The sequence below is a fragment of the Sceloporus undulatus genome, chromosome 3, assembly GCF_019175285.1.
Source record: "Sceloporus undulatus isolate JIND9_A2432 ecotype Alabama chromosome 3, SceUnd_v1.1, whole genome shotgun sequence".
In the NCBI taxonomy this organism is placed as follows: Eukaryota; Metazoa; Chordata; class Lepidosauria; order Squamata; family Phrynosomatidae; genus Sceloporus; species Sceloporus undulatus.
The window spans coordinates 191,811,801-191,835,828 of record NC_056524.1 but is presented as its reverse complement, the minus strand read 5'-3'; the positions used below and the strand labels follow the sequence as shown (position 1 = coordinate 191,835,828).

The window sequence follows — 24,028 nt, the reverse complement described above, 5'->3', positions numbered from 1 at the left end:
AGAAGGCTCAATGTCTCACAAAACTACAGTTCCCAGGATTCCCTAGCATTGAGCCAAGGCAGCTAAAGCGGCCTCAAGATGGATTATTTAGTGTATTTTGGACCTGGATGGATCCACACTGGAGAAATAACCCGGTTTGGCAACGCTTTAACTCTATATCTGGCTCAAGGCTATGGAATTCTGGGAGTTGGAGTTTGTTGTGGGGCCCAGAGCGGAGCCTTCCATAGCCTTGAGCCATATTCCATAGCCTTGAGCCAAAAAAAGAGTTAAAGCGGTGCCAAATCGGGTTATTTTTCTAGTGTGGATGCAGCTTCTGTCAGGGATCCCAACAAACAGCCCCACACCCTCGATCCACGGCAGTTAAAGTGGTCATTTTAACAATTTTTATTTCTCCCTCAAGGCCAAACGGACTACATTTCCCAGGAGCCCTGGGCTGCCTTGACCGGAAGTGACGTCGCGAGGCGCCGCCGCGCCGTCTTTTGGCCGCCGCGGTGGCTTCTGGGAGCGTCGTGGGGAGGAGGAGGAGGAGGAGGAGGTGTCTGCGGGGGTTCCATCATGGCGGCTTCCATTTCGGGCTACACGTTCAGCTCTGTCTGCTACTACAGCGCCAACAGCAGCGCCGACCACGTAAGGACCAGGGCCCTCTCTGAGGGCCTTTCCCTCCCCTGAGGAGAGGCTGCTTCTCAGGGAGAGGGCCAGGCAGGGCTGGGAGGCAGCCCTGGGGAAGAGGAAATGGGTGTGAACTGCAGCTGGAGGAGGAGGAAGAAGAGCCTTCTTCTTTATTAGGTCTGCAGAAATAATCCACTCTGAGGCCGCTTTGACTGCCCTGGCTCAGTGCTGGGGAATCCTGGGAAATGTAGTTCATTGTGGCCCTATTGCTGGCTGTCTCTGACAGAGAAGGAGGAGGCTCAGTCTCTCACGAAACTGTAGTTACCACCATTCCCTCCATCAAAATTCAGAATGTGCTCAGAAAAGGGGTTGGTATTGTAGGTCATGTCAGAGCCTCTGTGTAGGAAGGTCAATAAATAATGATAATGATAATAAATAATAATTAAACTTTTATTTATATCCTGCTTTTCTGTTACAGGAGCAATCAGAGCGGCTTACAAGATTAAAAGACAGTCAATATAATAATAGTAATAATAGATTTATTTATAGCCCACACAATCACAACGAATCCAGGCAGGTTACAACAGTAAAAATGAGATTATACACTACATACAGTTTGTACAGGATTAGACACATTACAGTTTAAAACCGATTGTTAAAACACGGATGATAACAACCATCTACTGGGAAATAGTAGAATGATACTTAAGGTGGGGTTGTTCTGTTCTGGGAAGGCCTGCCAAAGAGATCCATCTTAAAGCTGTCTAGGTTGGAAATTTGACGGATCTTCTCCTGAACGGCTCCAGATTTGAGTCGCTAACCTGAATGAAAAGAAACACTCCCAAGAGACTGTTTTGGGAAGGTATAGATAATACTTTGATGGTTGGATAGGATAGTGACGTATGTTAGATGTAATATGTGACTATCCATTGAAAATACAGGGGATGAATTTCCTATGGGAACAACATCTGCAGTTAAAAATAAAAATGTCTCCTTTGCAATCGACTCCTTGGGCTCCCTGCTGATTTCTGGGTTTAAAATAATCAATAACACTGTTGCCCAGATCCCAAAGTGAACCAATCTTTTATAGCAGCACTTTTATGTAACAAAGAAAACTACAAATAACATTTTGTCACTTATAAATTAAACGTACACACTTCTTTACATTCATTTGATACTCAGACATTGCGTTTAACGTGCGTGTCTATCCCTCGCAGGTATCCATCAATCAAACTGTTATCTATATGTTTTCTTTTTATTGTCTCCCTAGTACTTCTATTTATTTGGATTAGCAACTGGAAGCAGGAGCCGTTTCAGGGTTGTTTACATTCCAGAGCAGAGGATTTGACATGACCTGAATCCATCATCCTGGCAACCTTTGCGCTCAATACATTTCAGTACTATAATTTTCAACTCCTGAGCGTAGTAAAATTTCAATTCAAATCTATCCTCTTCAGGGCCAGGACAGTTAAAGCGGTCTCAAACTGGATTATTTCTGCACTGTGTTTAGGACCTTAGTCTGGAAAAACCAGACTCTTGCTGCACCTTTGAGACTCAGGTCCAAAACACACTGCAGAAACAATCCAGTTTGAGATCACTTTAACAGCCTTTGTTCAATGCTAGCAAATCCTGGGAACGAGTGTTTGTGAGACAGTGGGCCTTCTTCTCAGTCAGAGAGAGCTCTGGTGCCACAATAAACTATAGTTCCCAGGATTACTTAGCACTGAGCCAGGGCAGTTAAATAATCAGACTGGATTATTCTTGGAGCATGTTATTTGGACCCGAGTCTCAAAGGTGCTGCAAGAGCCTGGTTTTCCAGGCTGACAGGGCTCTGTCTCCAGGCTCTTGGGTCTCTTCTTTCCTCTTCCTCTTCCCCTCCCAAGCAGCAGTGTGTTTTGGAACTCACTGATTCTGTGTCCGCACTGCAGAAATAACCTGGTTTGACACCACTTTAACTGCCCAAGGCTGTGTAATCCTGGTAATGGTATTTTGTTGTGGCATCAGACCTCTCTGACAAGAGAAGGTATAAACATCTCATGAAACTACAGCAGAGTTTGGGTGCCAGAACAAACTATCTTTCCCAGAATTCCACAGTCTTCAGTCACAGCAGTTAAAGTGGTGTCAGAATGGATTATTTCTGCCATGTGGATGCAGCCACACTGTCAAAGGTTCAGCAGGATCCGTTTGCATGTCAATAGGGCAGTGATCCCCAAACTGTGCCCTTTAAGAGATTTTGGACTTCAGCTCCCAGAATCCCAGACTATTGAGCAACATGGCTGAGACTTCTGGGAGCTGAAGTCCAAAATCTCTTAAAGGGCACAGTTTGGGGATCACTACGATGGGGAATGGTGAAGAACTGCCCACCCGTTTCTCCTCCTCCTCATTCTTGTATTATACTATTATTATTATTATTATATTATTAGATTTATTTATATCCTGCTCCCCTCCCCTCCCCCCAAAAAAAACCAATTGGGATTCAAGGCGACTTACAGTTTAAAATCACAGTAGAGTTAAAAACATACAGGAAAAAAAAATCATTAAGTTTATAATTTAACTATACAGTATAAAACAGATCACATGTTAAAAAAATAGAATGCAATTGAAAAAAGATAAAGCACTTAAAACCGGGACTTTTAGGACATTCCTTCACACACACAAAAATCAGAAGCCAATATGTTGTGGTTTGGGGTGGAGGCGGTTTGCACAAAAAACATGCACCTATCTTTAAAGAGTGTTTCTGCACACACACACACACACACACACACACACAACCCAGTGCATATTTTTTGGGCAGAATTCAAAGATATAGCTGTGTTAGTCTGGAAAAATCGGTAACAAAGGGATCTTGCAGCACCTTTGAGACAAACTGAAAGAAAAAAGCTGGTAACATGAGCTTTCATAGACTTGAGTCTACTTTCCCAGAGGCATTGGTGGAGTAGAAAACCCAGGTAGTTCAGAACATACCTGTGAGATTAGTGTGAGAAGAATGTGGATAGAGAAAGTATGAAGGAAGGTGAAGGAAAGGAATGGAAGTAGGGAGAAAGGATAAGGAAGGAAAAGAAGGGAAGAAGAAAGATGGAGAAAGGAAAGAAGAAGTGGGAAGGACTTGGATGGGAGGGTTTATATGTTGTTTGTAATATAATCATATGAATGTAAGTTTGATGTGTTAAGGTGAACTTTTTTATAGTTTGATTTTGGATATGTCTTGATATATGTTATATTATGGTTTTATGTGCTTAATAAAAAAATCTATTAAAAAACGAGACATACCTTTAATAGTCTGGAAAATCAGTATGCAAAGGCCAGATGCAATGCTTTCCCCTTTGAGATGCTCTGAGGCAGATTTGCCAGTGTTCCTTATACAATAAGGTTATGTCCCCGTAGTAATCAGGAAGTAGAATCCATGAAGCATATATACTCTTTTGTCTTGTGGTTTCTACATAATGGCTTGACAAGAAATGACTAATCACTTATTGGTGAATCTGCCAGGAAAATCGGCCCAATTCTATGTCAGATTCTTATTAGAAGATAAGTGTCCCAGTATGACCTTGGTGGTGGCCAAGTTTTTATCAGAGGCGGTTAGGTTCAGAGAACAGCTACTGTGCAAGGGAAAAATATTTGAAATTGTCTCTCTCTGTACAAATTAACCAATGGTTAATTGTGCTTTTAGTTTCTGTTATACAGTATCTTGTAAATTGATTTTAATGGGTTTCTGGACTATAATAAAGACGTGTACTGTAGGTAAAGGGATCACACTATCATCAATAGACCTGCTCAGGTCTTTCAGACTCGGCTGTGTCTTCCTTGAGTGAGGTCCCAAACACACTGCAGCAATCCACTTTGAGACCCTTTAACTGCCCTGGCTCAGTGCTAGGGAATCCTGGGAATTGTAGTTTATTATGGCACCATAGCTCTCTGACAGAGAAGGCTAAATATCTCACAAAACTACAGTTGTGATGTGATATTGTCCTTGGATGTCTTCCTCTTTTCCTACTGCCTTCTACTTTACCAAGCATTATTGCCTTTTCTTTTGAGTTATGCCTTCTCATAATGTGTCCAAAGTACGACAGTCTCAGAATAGTCATTTTGACTTCTAGGGAGAGCTACAGGTCATGAATCCTGAAAGGGGAGTTCCTTATTCAACAGGATTAGATATGAGGGAGTAACTCTTTTTCTTCCATAATAGCTGGCAGTGCTGTTTCAGCTTAGAAAATAGCACATTCTAAGGCTAGTAACTTAGAGCCAACATATGGATTTATCTGTCTTCAAGTGGCCTTTGGATAATGGCAACTGCCTGAATTTCATAGGATTTCCTTGGGCAAGCAAAAGTCAGTGATGGTTTTGCTATTTCCTTCCTCCAAAATATAGTCTACAGCACTTGGTATTATCAATTTTAGTAATTCTTAAGCCAAAGGCCATTCGCATGATTAAAATGTAAAACCGATCTAAAAAATGTAAAAGCACCTGGTATTTGTTATTGTTTGGATTTATTTTTATAAAAACCTGAGAAAAATTAGCCTTGTTGTGCAGGTAATTGTAGCTCTGTATGTCTTAAGACTGAGTGCATGTGAATGATCTTAGTATGGATAATTCTGCAATAAAACATAGCAGCGTGCTCTTGTCTCCCATTAGGCTTTTGCTAGTCTTGTAGAATCTTATAAGCTTGTGCAGAGGTCAAATAGGTATTGCTTTTCCCATTTCTTTTCCAGTTGACGTCAGATTGCTTGGCTGTTGAGCATATTTAAGCAACTTCAGTCTGTCTGGGGGAGAGCAGGTTGCCTCCTTAATTTTTTTTTTAATTAATTGTGTGTTTTATCTTTTATAACATTTTGTGCTTCTGCAGAGCTTAAATGTTTCCTAAATATGCTAAATATAGTCCCAAATACCTCCCTCATGCTTCTCCATGGCATCTATTTGCCACCTGTTAGCTTTCTGAGAAAGTGGTATAAGCACATATATTGACAAATGTGCAAGTTAATATGTTTCAGTAGATGAGTCTACAGTAGCATCAGAATGTTACGCATATACTTCTGTAAGTGTACACTTAATGAGCCCAACCTAGCATTAAACACTATCAGGCCTTGCCTGAAAAGAAGAAGAGCCCTCCTTCTATCCACCATCTTGAAGGAGAGAAAGGCAAGGCAGCTCCAACAGGCCTCTGAAGGAGAGCAGATCTGTTGGACTTTTCCCCTTCCCTACTGCCATTCCCTTCTCCTTTTGTGTCTTGTCTTTTTTAGATTGTAAGCCTGAGGGCAGGGAAATGTCTAATTAACAAATTGCTCTATGCTGTAGTCTACCTGTGGGATCAGTAAGGAGATGGGATGGTGCTGCCTGTACTTACCATTGATTGATGCTTCTTTATGGTGCAGCAAAGTGGCTTCTATGTAACTTTCTTTTCATTTTCCTACTATCTTAAATTGGGACCATAATCTAGAAAGGGACAAATAGGTCTCTCTGAATGGTTTTTAGTCTCTGCACAAACATCCTCTGTTCCTTCTGTATAGAAAGATGTTTTGCCTGGTAGAGATGTCATAGACACTGTGAGTTAGGTTAGCAAATTGATAACCTGTGAACCTTTGACAGAATAGGCAAGCTGTTAGAAGGAAGTGTTGGATTGAAACTGCACAGACTACTGGTAATTTCTAGGATAACAAGTAGAACAAGTGTCAGAGTACCATTCAAAAATGATTTTTAAGGCTAGTTTTTGTGAGAATGGATAGTAATTGGGGCCGTATAAACTTTTAAAGTGGCTGTGTGTCCTTGGATGATGAGTAGAGAATCTATTTTATTTATTTTTAGCTATTACAAAATGCAAGATTGGTTTAAATATAGGGCAAGCAATAAAGTAAAACAGGAACCAAAGCTACATTCAGTTACAGGATTTGCAGTGACTGTGTTTGGATGTAACACCAAATCACAATTTGGTTATGTTTGGATGTTCCAGCATCGTATGGTTAAATATCAAACAGAAGCAGCAGCTTCAGCCCTGCTCCTTATGGCTTACTACCATCTCTTGTCTTTTCCAAAATAACCTCTTATTTTTATAAACCCTCTATCCTTCCAGATTGTAGCACAGAAGTACACAGATAATGTTTTCAAACAATAAATTCCAGAGACACAGTACCACCTGTAACTTTTCAGTGGGATGTCTTAATTTCTTAGTATAGTCAACTTTTTTCAGAAAGGGAGTCATTTTTCAGAAGAGGAGCTATTCACCAACTGGTGGGTAGTTTTACCCTTTCGATGGAACATCCGTACCCGAAATCTCACCAGGAATTTTATTTCACCTATAATACAAATAGGTTATATCCTAACCCAATATATGTAATTACAATACCAAAATAAATGTGTACTGTGTCTTCTTGCTTAATGTTGTACCTTGGGACATGCAGCAGATACTTCTTTCAAAGAACATTAAAACAAAATTTGTTTCTATTGTAATCAGATGAGTTTATCCTTTATGTGCCTCGAGAAATAGTAGCCAAAGAGTGGTGTCAGGTAGTGAAACACAGAAGACATAAAACTATGATTTGCCAAGCTGCTTTGGCCAACACAATCCAGAAATCATGGTTTGTGAGTGGTCAGCAATCCAGGTTCTGAAACCACTGCTTTAATCTAGGATAAAGCCATTACTGCAAAATAAGAGTCATTGGTGTTCCATGGGTGCAGTATGTATTTTACACCAAAAAATACATTTCTTATGTTGCTGTGGTACACCCCCCACAAGAACATGGAAGGAATTTCCTTGTAAGCTGTTTGTATCACATGTATCAAGTATGTGTGTATACATCCATAGCTTGAGACAAGATCAAATATGTGATTACAAGCAGGGGGTTGTAGGATCACCTACACTAGAATCCATTTCTTTCCCCATTCAAGCTTTTATTGCATTGTTTACTGCAGAGGCACTGCTGCAACCCAGCATTGAAAGTTTGTCTTTCTCCAGCCCTCCATCACCATCCTCTTAATGTCAATGCTGCAAAAAAAGCCTCCAGCTAGATAGAAGAGAAGAAAAGGGGCTGAGCTCCCATAAAAAGGGCTTTGTAAAAAGGATATTCTTTATTAGAAGTTTTGTAAACGGAAATATGCCTGTAGTTTTTAATTTTAGGTAATATGAAAAAGACCATAGTGTTGTTGTTTTTTTAAAGAATTTAATGGTCCTATATGCCCTCACCTTTTAATCTAGCTATGAGAAACAACGAAGGGGGGATTTTGCTATAAGCACTTAGCTTCTTCATTCTCAAAAAAGGAGTCGTAGACCTTGAGAGCCAATGTGGTGCAGAAGTTTGAATGTTGGACTAGAACACTGGGAGTTGTTGCTGTTAGCTGCCCTCGAGTTGACCTCGACTCATGGCGACCCTCTGGACACTTGGAGACCAGGGTTCAAATTCCGCTACACCATGAAAACCCACAGGACAACCTTAGGCAAGTCACCCTCTCTCAATCTCAGAGTACGGCAAAGACAAACCCCTTCCGAATAAATCCTGCCAAGAAAACCCCATGATAGGTTAGCCTGGGGGCGGGGGCAGTGTCCAGGTGTAGATCTAAAGGAGGGCGTTCACAAGGGTAAGAAGTTTGAGATCCACTGCTGTTATAGGTCTCCTTTAGGGTCACCATGAGTTTGTAATGACTTGAAGGTACACAACAATAACAACAGAGTAAATGTATTAAATAATTTTTAAAAGAGCTTGAAATTTATACACTGCCACATCAGGGATTTTTTGCCATTAATTATGAACTAAGCAAGTTATTGCTTTCTTAGTTTTGTCATTCCTTGGTCATTCCATGTGGACCATGATTTACCAATAGGGAGGTAAAGAGTAGGAAAACAACAGGGATAGAAAGGGTGGATTGTGTGAAGCAGAAGCTCATTCGCATGGTTTCACAATATGTCTGGTATACTTGATTGAATCCATGGTGTCAATCCTATGACCTTTACTAGATAGTAAAACTTGTATGAGTGAACCATTTATTCATATTTCTGTTGCTGTCGGGCTCACACCAACAGAATGTTTTTTCAACAAAATTATGTTTGAATGATTCTCATGAATTACATGTGGGAATTTCAGTAATGGCATCATTTCTAACTGTACCTCTTTTGGTTCTAGAACTTGCAGTTATTAAATGAGGCTGATTGGTAAGAGATTTCTGACATATGAAAGGAACTACTGCTTTATGCAGCACATAATTAAATCATGGAAGCGACTTAAACAGGATACAGCAGCAGCTGACAACTTGCATGGCTTTATTATTATTATTATTATTATTATTATTATTATTTATATAGCGCTGTAAATTTGCACAGTGCTGTACATAAAAACAATAAATATATAAGAGTAAACCTGCCTATGGCGTACAATCTAAAGGGGAATTAGACAAACTGATTGAGGATAAGGTGATCGTTGGCTGGTAGTCATGATGACTATATACAATTGCTAGTGTCAGAAGCAAACCTCTCAGTACCAGTGTGTGCGGGCAGAGAGTAGGAGTGTGCTGTTACCGTCATGGCCTTCCTGTAAATTTCCCATGGAGACCTGGTTGGTCATTGTGGAAGCAGAATGCTGGAGTTGATAGGTCTTGATCTGATATAGCTCAGCTCCTTGTTTTTAATAGGCATTCCTGTGAAAATACACATGTAAAGAAAAGATGACTTTCTTATCAAAGTTGTTGTTGTTGTTGTCTGCTTCCAAGTCATTTCTGACTTATGACAACCCTAAGGCGAATCTGTAATGGTTTGCTTGGCAATATTTGTTCAAAGGAGGTTTGCCATTGTCTTTCCCTGAGGCTGAGAGCATGTGACTTGCCCAGTGAGTTTTATGGCTGAACTGAGAATTGAACCCTGGTCTCCAGAGTCCTAGTCCAACACTCAAACCACTATGCCACTATAGCTTCCACAAAGTAGCCTTCTTCAATCTGGTCTCTTCCAGATATGTTAGACATACCAACTTTTTGATGAGAATGCTGGCTTGGGATGATGGGTAATATGGTCAGACACATCTGTGAGTCAGTAAATTGGCAAAATCTGTGAGAAACAAAGTCTTAAAATCCCAGTGATAATATTTCATAATGTTATGCTTTCCTATTAATAAACATTCCATCCTTCCTTCAGACTCAAAACTGAGTTGTAGTTGAATTTTAACAGTGGCTTAGATTACAATTCATTGTGTTGGAACAAAATTAAAAATGAGTTAATTTGAGGACTAGCAAGGTAAAACAGATTTTGAAAATCCCCCAAACCTACGAATTGGTTTAGTATGGTAATCAACCAACATTGCTGTTCTAGGCATATAATGGCTAGTAGACATTTTCCTTAGTAAGGAACTGGACTCTTTTACTTCAGTATTTTTTATACAGTAGTTTTATTTTTGAGCAACAAAGGAAAGGCATCAATTCCATTTTTGTACAAGATAATGGATCATACGGTGGCCTCCCAGTTCTAGGAGTTTCTAGATGAGGTGGGTTATCTAGACGTACTTCAGTCCAGTTTCAGGCTTGGCTATGGGACAGGCAGCTATGATCACCTCCTTCGGTGTCCTACGCCGGGAAATGGATGGGGGGAGTGTGTCTGTGTTTATTCTGCTGGACCTCTCAGTGGTTGATGATAACTGTCGTTCATGCTATTGAAAGGTCTGAAAATCAAGGGAAAAACTTCTGGCAGCTGTTGGTATTCTGTGTATTCTTGCTGTGATGGGACTTGGAGAGGCTGTTTTACAGTGCCTGTATTGGAGAGGCAAACCCAAAAGGTGGTGCTAGGGGATTCCTGCTTGACATCTTGGCAATTGGCCTGTGGAGTCCCTCAGGCTTTGGGTTTCCTTCCCATATTATTTAACATATTCATGAAACCACTAGGAAATTCCCAGCTCAGCCATGAAGCCCACTGGGTGTCCTTGCACAAGTCCTGGATTTGGGTGTCTGGTGCCATAAAGGGTGCTGGTGACACTCAGCCTGTTAAATCTTTTCCACCTTGATCCAAAGAAACTGTATTGTTGTAAATCAGTGCCTGTCACTATGAATGGACTAGATGAGGGCAACGAAATTGAAACTTGATCCAGACAAGACAGAGGTGCCCCTAATCAGCCAAAAGGCAGGTCAGGGAATAGGGATACATCCTGTACTAAATGGAGCTGCACTTTCTCTGAAGATGCAGGCTTGCAGTTTTTATGTGCTCCTAGATTCAGCCCTGAGCCTGGAATGTCAGCTTTCTGTGGTGGCCAGGAGTGCTTTTGTGTAGTTTAGGCTTCTGCACTAGCTGCACCTGTTTCTAGAGATTTTAGATTTGATCACAGTGACACATGGCCTAATTGACATCTCATTTACGTTACTATAATGTACTCTGCATGGGGTAGCTTTTGAAGAGTGTTTGAAAATTCATTTAGTCCAGGGGTAGGCAACCCTTTTGAGCCGGGGGCCGGGTTGCTGTCCCTCAGATAACTGGGGGGCCGAAGCCAAAAAATAAATAATTAAATAATTTTAAAATAAATAAACAAATAAATAAACCAGGAAAATGTAGGACAACATTTTCAAATGGAGGGCACTTTTTAAATAAAAAATGGAGGACACGCGAAAAAATTTGCTGATTTTTTAAAAAAATGTTAAGATAAATGCATGTTTTTGAGACTTCTATAGACAATTGCCCCACCATGCCCCTTGCGCGAGATGCCAAAGGCCCTGGCGGCAATTGGCGGCAGGACCGGGCTGGGGCCGGTCCCAAGGCCTCGCCGGGCCGCATCCAGCCCGCGGGCCGCAGGTTGCCTACCCCTGATTTAGTCCAAAGAGCTGCAGCAGGCTTGTTAATTGAGGCTGGCTACAGGGAGCACATGAGAGCCAGCTTGGCATAGTGGTTTGAGTGCTGGACTGCAACTCTGAAGAGCAGAGTTCAATTCCAGTTTAGCCATGAGACGTACTGGGTGTCCTTGGACAAGTCATGTGTTCTCAGCCTCGGGGGAAGGCAATTGCAAACTTCCTCTGAACAAATCTTGCCAAGAAAACCTCATGATAGCCTTAGGGTTGCCATAAGTCAGAAGTGACTTGAAGGCACATAACAACAACAAGGAATATGCAAGGTCATTGTTTCAACAGCTCCCTTGGCTCCTTTTTCCCCTCCCAGGCATAATTCAAAGTGCTGGTTGTAACTTACAAACCCTGTGTGGCTCAGGTTCTCTTTATCTGAATGACTGTGTTCTCCTATACCCATGTTGGCAAACCTGTTGCATGCGTACAGGCGGTGACACGCAAAGCCATCTGAGTGGGCACATGGCCATGCAGGCCCGGGTCAGAGAGCTGGAGGGGTGGGGAGGTGCACGCGGCCAACCCAGCTCTTTGACGCATCCTGGAGGATTGTTGTGGGTTGCATCGAGAAGCCACGCCCCTTCCTCCCAGAAGCCCTGCACTTCTGCAGAGAACCTCGCCCCCTGGTCAAACAGTTCTCCAGCTCCCAGGACAGGAGCTTTCCCCAGTTCCCAGCTGCAGAGTTTCTCCTGGAGCCTCTTGAGTGTGCGGTGCCTTGAGGTTGTTGTGTAACTTCAAGCCCTTTCTGACTTAGGGGGACACTATCCTGGGGTTTCCTTGGAAGGTTTGTTCAGGGGAGCTTTTGCCATTGCCTTTCCCCCTGAGGCTGAGAGTGTGTGTCCTTCCCAACGTTTCCCCACAGTGAGTTTCAAAGCCCAGTGAGGCTACATTTCTGCAGTGGGTATGAATTTAGAGAACCAGCCCTGTTACTCTGGAATATCAGTATGCATAGGGTGTTCTATAGAGGACATTCGAGGAAAATGTAGGGTATGGTCAAATAAATGCTTTAAAAACACCCCTATACATTTATGCTTCTTAGTCATGCTAAAAATGGAGGATATTCAAGGAAAATGGAAGACCTGACCAAATAAAAGTTGAAAACGCTCCTAGAAATGTCAGTTCATGCTTCTTAGCCATGCACAAAATGGATGTTATTACAAAATAAACATTACAAAATGAACACTAAAAATACTTCTATAAATATAAATCCATGCTTAGCCATGCTCAAAATGGGGAACGTTCAGGAAAAATGGAGGATATGACAACATAGAATCAAAAGACAGTCAGAAATATAAATTCAGTTCATCAGGTTTATTTACATCTATATTACATACTGTTGTTGTGCCTTCGGGTTTTCAAGATTTGTTCAGAGGGGATTTTTGCCATTGCCGTCATTTTAGGTTGAGAGGCAGTGACTTGCCCAAAGTCACTCAGTGGGTTTCCATGGCCAAGCTGGGATACGACCTCTCATCTCCAGAGTTGCCTGCTCAAATCACTGCGCCATCCTGGCACTCTATATGAAGGAGTGGGGTGCTAGGAGGTCTTCCCACCTCTATCTGTCCTGGAAGGAGTTCAAAATTCTTCCATTTTGAGCAGGATTGGGATTGTTTTTGATCCAGCCCTACCTCTTGGGCAGATTCCAGATAGTGAGGCTGAGGGAAAGCTGCTCTTCAAAAAGTGAGCTGACATCTGGTGTCCCTCAAGGCGCCATTCTCCCCCCATGCTATTCAACATTTACATGAAACCGCTGGGGAGATCATCCAGAGACATGGGGCACGTTGTTATCAGTACGCTGATGACACCCAAATATGTTTCTCTATGTCGCCGACTGCTGCAGTGACTAAGGATGGCATCTCTCCTCTGGATGCCTGCCTGGAGTCGGCAATCGGCTGGATGAAGGTAAACAAACACAGGTTGAATCCAGAGAAAACGGAGGTACAGTGGTGCCTCGGGTTACGAAATTAATTCGTTCCGCCATTCCTTTCGTAACCTGAAAATTTCGTAACCCGAAAAGGCTTTCCGTTAGCACTGGAAAGCCTATAGCTGCACTTTGCAGCATTTGAATTTCGCGCCGAAATGAATTTCGTAACCCGAAAAATATTTCGTAACCCGAAACAGTTTTTGCCAATCCAACTTTTTCGTATCCCGGAAATTTCGTAACCCGATCATTTCGTATCCCGAGGCACCACTGTACTTGCAATAGGCACCTCAGGTCCTGGATGGGGTCACAGTTCCCCTAAAGGACGAAGTTCACAGTTTGGGAGTATTTCTCGATCATCTCTACAGTTGCCATCTCAAGTAGATGTGGCGGCCAGAAGTGCTTGGTACCAACTTTGGTTGGTATGCCAACTGTGCCCCTGCCTGGACCGAAAGGGCCTTGAAGCTGTACTACATGCTCTGGTAATCTCTCGTCTTGATTTCTATAACGCGCTCTACATGGGACTACCCTTGTACCAAGTTCGGAAGCTTCAATTAGTGCAAAATATGGCAGCCAGACTGGCCACCAGTTCTTCTCTAAGTTTGACAACATAACACCAATTTTAAAAGATCTCCACTGGCTCCCAATCTGCTTCTGGGCGCAATACAAGGTGTTAGTTATTACCTTTAAAGCCCTGCATGGCTTGGGCCCGAGTTACTTACGGGAATGCATCTCCCTATACACCCCACACTCTTAGAACAACAGGGAAGAATCTATTGGAATCAACAACAACTAAATTTGTTTCAACTTCCCAAAGAGCTTTTACAATAGCTGCTCCAAGATTGTGGAATAGTCTCCCGGAAGAGATCCGTCTTATTACCTCCCTGGAAACTTTCAGGAGGGCAGTTAAGACTGAGCTCTTCTGGCAAGCATATCCACTTGACCTCATGTAAGATACAGATCCACCTCCTTGAATAGGATGAGTACACCTTTGCTCCACTGTCACTTGTAATATTTTGTTCTTAATTGTTAAAAAATTTTATGCATTTATTGAGTGCTTGTATTTTATTCTGTATTGTATTTTATATTATGCTGTGATCCCGCTTCAATCCATCTGGGAGAGGCGGGAAAATATAAATTATTATTATTATTATTATTATTATTATTATTACTATTACTATTACTATTATTTACCATGACCCTTTCACAGGGTTTTCTTGACAAGGTTTCTTCAGAGGAGGTTTTTTTGGCCATTGGCTGCCGCTGAGGCTGAGAGTGTGAATTGCCCATCTGTTGTTGTTTTTGTGTGCTTTCAAGTCTTTCCTGAAACTAAGGCGAGTTACAGACCGCCCAAAACGGGCGATCTGCCACCGGTTGCTGCGTCCGGGAACCGCAGCGGCCAAACCGCACGGTTCCCGGGCGCAGCCAGAAAGAAGCGCTGAAATGGCACTTCTTTCTGGGCCCCCAAAGTAGCGTGATGTCCGGACACTACGCGTCCGCAACGTCGAAATGGCAGCCCCTGTGTGGACGGGCGCCACCATTTTGTACATACTCGGTCCGTACTAGGGTTGAGGGGCGTCAGGAAGTGACGCCCCTTCTCAACCCTAACACGCCCCTTCCTAACCCTAGCACACCCCTTTGGCATGTCTGTAACGCGCCTAAGTTTCTTCAGAAGAGATTTGCCCTTGCCTTTCTCTGAGGCTGTGACTTGCCCAAGGTCTCCCAGTGGGTTTCATAGCTGAGCTGGGATTCAAGCCTTGGTCTCCAGAGGCACACACTCAAACCGCTGGCTCTCTTTGTTCTTGTTATTGTGCTGTGCCGTCTGTGCTTTATTATGTTTGTTGTTGTTGTTGTTGTGTGCCTACAAGTCATTTCCAACTTATGGGCCCAGAACACCCTCCCTCCCTTCTGAGCATTGGTTCCTGGCAATCCTAAGGTGAAACTGTCATGGGGTAAGCTTTGTCAGAGGGAGATTTCCATTGCCATCCTCTGAGGTTGAGAGAGTGTGACTTGTGTGTGTGGTGCCTTCAAGTCATTTCCAACTTATGGTGACTGTAAGGTGAAACTATCATGGAGTTTTCTTGGCAAGTTTTATCGGGGGGGGGGGGGTTATTGTTAGCCTGAGGCTGAGAGTGTGTGCCTTGGGTTTTCCCCTGGAAACCATGCCCCCCAAAAAGCAGAGGTCTAACCTTCTGAAAGTCTCACCCCCTGAAAGTCCCATCCCCCAAAAGTCCCACACTTGGTGACACCCTGTGCAGGAATGCAACTGAGTTTGGGCACTCAGACTCTAAAAGGTTTGCCATCACTATCCTATAAAAACCTGTCCATGTTTTGAGATGTTCTAGGAAGGCCCTTCTCTCCCATGACCCTCACCAATATATCTAGTAGTAACATACAAGAGGACCCTTTCTCAGTTGCTGCTCTCAGGATTTGGAAGTTCCTTCCTAGAAAGGTTAGATAGCACTCTACTTGCTAACCTTCCATAAAAATGAAGACCTTTTTGTTTTCACTTGGAAGAGCGATTGCTCAGGGAGAAAAAGCCTTCAAAATGTACTGTACTTTTTATATTTGTTTTTCTTTTTAAGGTCCATTCTTTTAATAGTTTTAAAACCCATTGGTAACTTTTTTGTATGGTGTGAATTTTTAGCTATATAGGTTTTTTATTTTGGTAAATTGCATAAAGTCCCTGGGGTTGAGTCCTTGAGACTGGGGAAAAGGCAGTAATGATAGTTATAATAATATTATAATAAATATAAATTGTGTTCTTTGTTTCTTACAAGAATAAAGTTTATTATTTGCTTGCTTTTTTATCTTGCTTTTTCCATAAAAATAGCACTTAAGATAACTAACAAACATATTTTTAAAAAATTAAAATGATATAACCATAAAAGTCAGCATAATGAATAAAATAGTGTAGTGGCTAAATTGAAAAGACCCTTCCTGAAGGTGGCAAAAAAAAAAAAGGATAAATCTGTGAAACTAAACTTGTGTCTCTAATACAAGAACTGGCAACACATAGCCCTCCATATATGATTGGTTTTTAAGTTGTAACAGCCCTATCCAGAACACCAATGGTAAGGAGTGCTGTGAATTAAGTTCTAACAACATTTGGGTGGTCATACCTTGCATATCCCTAATTTTGTCTGAGTGTTCTTGGTGTAAGGTTTTTATCTTTTTCTTAAGCAATGTTAACTTTTGATCAAGTGAAACCAGCTTATCTGCTCTGGCAGTTAAAGTCCTAGAAGAACAAGTTGTTCCAAAGCCCAAAATAGGAACGTTCTTGCTATACCTTGCCATTCATAGTTGCTGTATTGTGGCTTTTGTACACATGCATTAATTTATGGTGCTGTTTATCTTTTAGTTTTACATTATGAAGGGAGCTCTTGCTCTGCACTGCATTTTTAGAGCCAGGCAGTTTGTTGTTACTTTTGCATATGAAAAGCCTGACTTTGTTTTATTCTTTGTTTAGAAAGAAAACAAGGCCATCTAAATCTGATTCTGTTCCAAGTGCTTTACCCTTGTCTTTTATTTCTGCATTCTGCCAACTGTCTGGCCCTTTCTTGGTCAGGTCTGACTCACTATTGATCTGAAAATCACATTACATGTTGCTTTATTTGAGACTTCAAAGAAGAAAATATCCTTAGTGCAATTTTTGTTTTAAGGATCGAAAGGTTATTCTGCTCACAGAACAAAACAGATATTTTATTAATTTGTTTCATACAATATTTTCAACAAGAGGTCCATCTGTCTTTATGGTACTAATGATGGAAGTTCTTATGAAGAACATTAAATAAAAAATAATTACATTAAATAAAAATACTACAAATACACTGCACTAAATAAGCCACAATTTCAAAATTATGTTTTGCAATAAATGCACTTCATTTCCTGTGAGCTTAGAACTAAACCATGCCACTGTTTTAGCTCTTGAACAAGTTGTTCTACCATACACAGTCACATAACGATTTATATTTAATAATCTGTTGACCGTTTTGTCATCTGACAAATAGGGTTGCACTAAGAACTTCAAACATAAGTCTCTGTGGCTTAGATCCACATTACACATTTAATCTAAGGAACTTTCAGTTTATCTGTTTAAACTGAGTTCAGTAGAAGTGCAGAGATTACTCTGGGCAGTTTATAATTTTAAAAATTCATGGGCCACAATGTTAACGCTAATGTTGCCAACTGAAGGTTGAATGTGATGAATATTACACAACAGCTAATTTACATGTGATGCACAAATACAGCTAAGATTGTCCTCTAAAGAAAGCTGATTCCAGGGGAGGCAAGTGCTTGACTTTCTTTCTGGGTTACAGCTCTGTTCCTGTCCTGCTGTGATAGTAAAAACATACTTTGTATGAAAGTAGGTATGGAAAAGGATTTGAAGGGGAGAAGGTAAATCCAAGAAAATTCTAATTTGAAATTTGAAATTTCACCAATTAGAAATAGCCTAAGTCCACAGAAGTATTTGTGGTTGCAGAATGCCCCACGTTTGGAAGACACACATGGGGCACCACATTTATTTTGAGTAGCTAGCAGGCCTCCGTTTCTTAGGGAGGAGGATTAAAAACAACCAACTTAATTGCTGTGTCCTGAAAGTGCTGCCACTGTTCTTTACAACTGAAAACATGCTGTGAACTCAAAAACGAGGAAACGGATGTAAACCCTGAAGGAAAAAAATGTTATTTATTTGTAGGAAGACCTAGCATTAAATGAATTGTGGGGTAATTTTCTACTCCACTAATAAAATAGTTTCTGCTGAGGAAAATGGCCCGTGTCTAGTTAAGGGACATTCTTTGTGCAAACTATTTTGCTTTGATGCTGCAGTGGTTCTTGTGAGCAAATTTTCCATATTTTTTGTGTGGGAGCATGTCTACTTCCCTACTTCAGAAGTATGGAGCAGGTGTGGCGCATTTTATTTTATTATTTTGTCAAATGGTGTCTACATACTTTTAGGTTGTTGGTTAGCAGATCCTCTGGCAATTCTTAACTGCTGTGGGGGAAAGTCTAACCTGGAAAGACTGGTACTTGTAAATACTTATTTAACAGTAATGTAAAAATTGGTTAAATTCGTATATTGCATGTGTTTACTACATAATATAATAATAAAATTTATACATCCAGTGGAATAATAAAACCATATAGACAATCTAAAAAACAATCATATAATAAAAATATTTTAAAGTAACCATAATGTAAGGTATTCCATTCCTAAAACTTAAAACATCATCAAGGGAACAACCAGATATGGATATGGTAATGTCCAATGATTCAAAATATAAGTCCATTTAAAGGTTTCCCATGGCCTTTTGTCATCTGTGGAAATATGGCTCAGATAATCTTGTCACCACACTGTAACCGAGCTTGATGTATCAGGATGCCTTCACACAAAAATGTCTCCCTTCACAAATGCCTTTTGACTAAGTATTCCTGCGTTACTTGGCAGTATATGTCTGAAATCAGTCAACTGTTCACGATGTTCAAAGCACCGTTCCACCACTGTTTCATGTACATTGGGTGAGGGCTTGTAAAAAGACCTTCTCAATGGCTGCTCCTAGGCTGTGGAATTCTCCCAGAGGAAGCTAGGTTCCTCTCCTCCTTCCACTCACAAGCAAAGATCTTTTTGTTTAGACATGCTTTTTGATTTCTGTTGTAGTAACAGCTTTTCATGGACCCTTTTATTCTTTTATCCTGACTGTTATGCTTTAAAATATTTGGGAAAAAAGCAATAACAAAAGCATTTACATTTCTATACCACTTATCAGTGGACTCAGCACCCCTCTAAGCAGTTTACAATCTGTAAGCCAATTGCCCCCAACAAGCTGGGTGCTCATTTTACCGATTTACAAAAGTATGGAAGGCTGAATCAACCTTGGAGCCCTGGGCTCGAACTCACAACCTTGTGGCTGCAGTACTGGAATTTAACCACTGCACTACCAGGGCTCCCCTTGTCCTTTAAATGTCCTTTAAAACATTAATATTCTGCTTTTCTTTCTCTTTTTCTTTATATATTACATGTTATATATTCTATGTTACATGTTATATATTACATTTTAAACCTAGGTAGGTTTTTAAAAAATATTCTATGTTTTGAGCAGCCTTGGGTCCCATGGTAGAAGAAAATAGGATATAAATTAAATAAAATGATACTAAAATATCCCACCTTCTGGAAAGAGGGTTGAAGTCTTCTTATAGTTAAACTTTCTGAGTGGTACCTTTTATTTATTTTATGTACATGTACATGAATATTTTTGTCATTAATTATAATCTTTCCTCCTTGCCCTTTGTAGGAAGGATTCTTGTTGGGAGAGGTAAGACAAGAGGAAACCTTTAGCATTAGTGACTTACAAATCAGCAACACTGAATTTTTGCAAGTAATTGGTAAGTAGCACGAAATTTGTTTCTGTTAGTCCAATTTAATAGTGTTTGTTTTTTTGGCTTACACCCCACAGTTTAATGCATAATAATTTATGGATTATTTGACTGATCAAAAAGTCAAGTCAGTTTACTTCACTCAGTAAGTTCTGCAACAGACACATGTGGAATGAAGTTCACTTAATATGGCTTGATTTAGCTTAGACAGAAGAAGTGGGGGCAGAGAAGTACGCTAGCAAGTGCCAGATGCACATTCAAGATGCGCATTTAGTTGTTTCTGTAAAAGAAACTTAGGAGGACTGGATTGTGGATTTCTTTATACATCCCAGCTGAACAACAAGATTTCATCTTGAGCTTAGGTTGTTAGCGTATTGTTGTCAAACATAGTAATGTATATGAGTTCAAATGATGATGGAGCAGAATCTAGAACAGCATCATTCATATTTCAGCTTTAATCAGTTTATGACTGTAATAATTATGTGAGTTCATTTAATATTGCATGCCTACAAAAATAATGAATTCATTTTTAGAATATTAAACATCCTGTAGGAAGATGCTTCTGTATTCATTAGAAATTTTTCATATGTTTTGAGGCCATGTATTTTCTGGGAAACAAAAATTTGTTCCTACTTTGAAAAGCTGGGAAAACATACATTTGATACATCACTGTAGCTGCCTCCTTGGTCTTGTATTATTGAAATATGCATTGTTTTTGTTACAGAAATTCATAATCATGAGCCTTGTTCCAAACTATTTAGGTAAGTTACTTTCCCCACTCTTCTTCTTATTGTGAACTATTGGGTGGGCTAAATCTAGCATTAACATAAATCCTGAAACTTTATCAGAAATACAGTCTGCCCATGGTATCTGTGGGAGATCCGTTCTGGACCCCACCACGGATACTAAAATCCGTGGATGCTCAATTTCCCCACCTGCCATCCCCACCGCCGCCACTGGCTCCTCCCAGTACCCAGCAGGGGTCTTGCCATGGCCCTGACTGCCAACTCCATAGCAAGAGGGCCAGGGGTTCTCCCCGCTGCCAGCATTGCCACATGGCAGGCTCTCCTTCTTCTCCTCTACAGATTGGAGGGCAGCACTCTTTTCTGTGGGCACCAACATGACTGGCAAGATGAAGCCTTCCCCCCTTCCATGGCCAGGAGGTTGAGGTCCCCTTTAACCGCTGGAGAGCCTAAGGGCAAGAGTCAGGGAGGGTACTTCCACTGCCCCCCCCCCCCCCATGTAACCCTTCCCTCCCACCCCGGCTTGGACAGGTGGGCGGGAGGCTCCACCAACGCCCCCCACCTGCCAGCCCCAGCACCACTGCCAGCTCTTCCCAGCACCCAGCCAGGGTCTCTCCATGGCTCCGGCCACACCAAGGCTCTGGCCGTAGTCCCTGCCACTGCCATGGACAGAGACTTGCCATCTGTGGAGAGGGAGGAGGAGGGCCTGACACATGGCAGCACTGCCGAGGAATGCCTTTGGCCCCCTTGGTGCTCCACATTGGTCTTCCACATTGGATAGACGCATAGGAACTCTGTCCATGAGCTACAGTGTAGCATCTGGTTTTCACAAAATTATCCTTATATCAAGTAGCTATGAATACAACTCCTGCTTTTTAATTATCCTGTAAGAATAGGCATTTGGGCAAAACTTCAAGCCAGATTTCCACAATAACTACTTGAGAAAGGTTCATTTTAAAAATAGTTTTAGATGTTAACTCTGAAACTCTTTGACGCCTAATTACTAGTTTTCCAAAATTAGCTGTCAATGAACCCTATAACTTTCCTGTATGATTTCATAAAATAATTATAGTGAATGAACACTATTAATCTCAGATACCATTATAATCCATGTAATACACTTTGTTCCAGTACACAGCACAGGGACAGAAATTTTGATTTCATTTATAAGCCAAACATTTTTTTTTCTTTTTTTAAAGCTTTTACGATTATGCAGGTAAAGTCAATGAAGAAAATTTGGACAGAATTCTTAAAGAGCGTAAAAAAGTAAGTATTTCTATCTTTATAGGTGGGAGTGATCTTATATAACCATAGGGCTAAAAAAAATTGGGGGTAGTGACCGCAAATATTTAGTATAAAACGTTTCAAAGATTGCCTTACTTGACTTGCATTGCCTGTAGTTATTGTTGGCTGTGAGAAAGGGTGTAGGTGTGTTATTCAGAGTTGAGTACGTATAACAATACAGTGGGACCTCGGTATCTGCAGACTTGCCATCCGTGGATTTGAGCATCCACAGATGGCAAGCCCACGTTGTCCCCAATGGTGGCGCATGCACACAGCTGTGCTGCCATTGGGGACTACTGCACTAAAGTCTTCCCCCTTCCTTCCTTCCTTCCTGCCTCACTACCCCCTCCTAGGCCTCTTCCCCAGGCTTGGCTTCGGGGACAGTTTGTTGGAGGCTGGAGCCCTGTCGACTGGATGGAATAGCTCCGAGACCCAAGCCCCAATGTCAGTGCCTGCTCACTCCAGCCAATGGGGCTTCAGCCTCTGCCTCTGAACCACCCCCAAAGCCAAGCCTGGGGAAGAAGCCTCAGAGGGGGAGGGAAAGACTTCAGTGCATTTGTCTCTTATGGCCACATAGCCCGCTGCCATTAGGGACAAGGAGACTTGAGCATTGGTGAATTTTGGTATTTGCAGGGGTGTCCAAAACGGATTCTCCGCCAATACCGAGGGTCGACTGTGTGTGACAATGGAACATTTGTAAGAGAAAGTGAAAGAGCCAGTTGCCATTCACAATGTTACTTTGTTCCAACAAGATCAATTTACCTGGAATAGTTATTTTCAGTGTAAACAATTCTCCAAATGAAAGACAAATATTGGCCCGGAACAGATGAGCCTTTGAGGTGCCCTTGTCACATGTGAGGGTCGCCTGGTGGGCGGAGCATCCACACGCCCGGCAGCCCTCGCACGTGACGAGGGCGCCACAGCTGTGGTGCGCCCACAAGACGCGGTGCGTAACCATGACATTGCAGCTGCGCTGCTTCCAGACGGGGCAGCGCAGCTGCGACATCATCACGATATCTCTTGCACTTTGCGACATCGTAGCGATGCCGCAAAGAGGAGCCACTTCTAGGTGCTCCTTTTTTGCTCCACAGGAGCGCTGCGCAATTTGCAGCAATTTGGGTACACACCACCAGAAAGAGGCGGGGAGGCGCCTCTTTCTGGTGGTGTGTAATCCGCCATAAATGTCATTTTTTCCAGTTGGCAACAAAACTAGAGTAAAACCAATAACAAAGCCATTTATCTCAGTCAGCAAGAAATTTCCTGGTCAAGATGAAACTTAGAGCCAATATCTGCCCCACCGGGGGTGGCAGACCCATTAGAATGGTCCGCCCTCGAAGGCTGATGGAGCCCATTGGATTCCAGACAGCCTTAGAGGGTTTAATGGTTGGGAATGCCGGTGATCCTGTCGATACTCTGGTCAATACCTGGAACACCGATCTTACCAGGGCTATCGACACGATCGCTCCCAAGCGCCCTTGCCATCCCGCCCTAAATCGGAGGCCCTGGTTCACGCCAGAGCTGAGGAATATGAAGCGGTTTGGACGACGGCTAGAGCGCAGGTGGCGGAAGACTCGACTCTTATCCGACAGAACTCGCCATAGGAACTTTCTTCGTTCCTATCGGGAGGCAATACGTGCAGCGAAGAGAGCCTTCTCCTCTGCACGTATTGCGTCTGCAGAGTCCCGTCCAGCAGAGCTGTTTAAGGTGGTGAGGGAAATGACGCAGGTGCCCCCTACGCCAAATCCCTTACTTAACCCAACGACGGCCTGCTGTGACGCGTTTAACAACTTCTTTGCAGACAAAATCTCTCAGATAAGAGCCGACCTAGATGCCACCATTGGAACAGAGTCGACAGGTGAGGCGTCCAGTGACTCCGCCGATGTAGTTATACTGGATCAGTTCCAATCTGTGAGTACTGATGACGTGGACAAGCTGCTTGGTAAGGTGAGGAAGACAACTTGCCCTCTCGACCCTTGCCCATCATGGCTGGCCGTCCGGGGGGGATGCACTGATGAGATTCCTTACGGATATCATCGGTGCATCCTTCAGGGAAGGACATATTCCATCTTATTTAAAGGAAGCGGCGGTTAGGCCGCTCCTGAAAAAACCTTCCCTAGACCCCCTGGATATGAGGAATTATAGGCCAGTGTCATTGCTGCCATTTTTGAGCAAGGTGATCGAGAGGGCGGTTGCCCTTCAGCTCCAAGCTGTCTTGGATGAAACCGATTATCTAGACCCATTTCAAACCGGCTTTAGGACAGGCTTTGGGGTTGAGACTGTCATGGTTGCCTTGACCGACGATCTGCGTCTG

The 24,028-nt window shown here is 42.2% G+C and overlaps 1 protein-coding gene across 1 annotated transcript in view; it reads left to right on the top strand.

Moving 5' to 3' along the window:
* Positions 1-501: 501 nt before the first annotated feature.
* Positions 502-24,028, top strand: part of ABRAXAS2 (abraxas 2, BRISC complex subunit) — a 41,453-nt gene continuing 17,926 nt past the window's right edge. The window contains exons 1-4 of the mRNA XM_042459543.1: positions 502-627; positions 19,609-19,699; positions 20,415-20,451; positions 21,633-21,699. Coding sequence (XP_042315477.1) covers positions 556-627; positions 19,609-19,699; positions 20,415-20,451; positions 21,633-21,699 — 267 coding nt within the window. The 5' untranslated portion in view covers positions 502-555. The remainder of the gene's footprint in view (positions 628-19,608; positions 19,700-20,414; positions 20,452-21,632; positions 21,700-24,028) is intronic.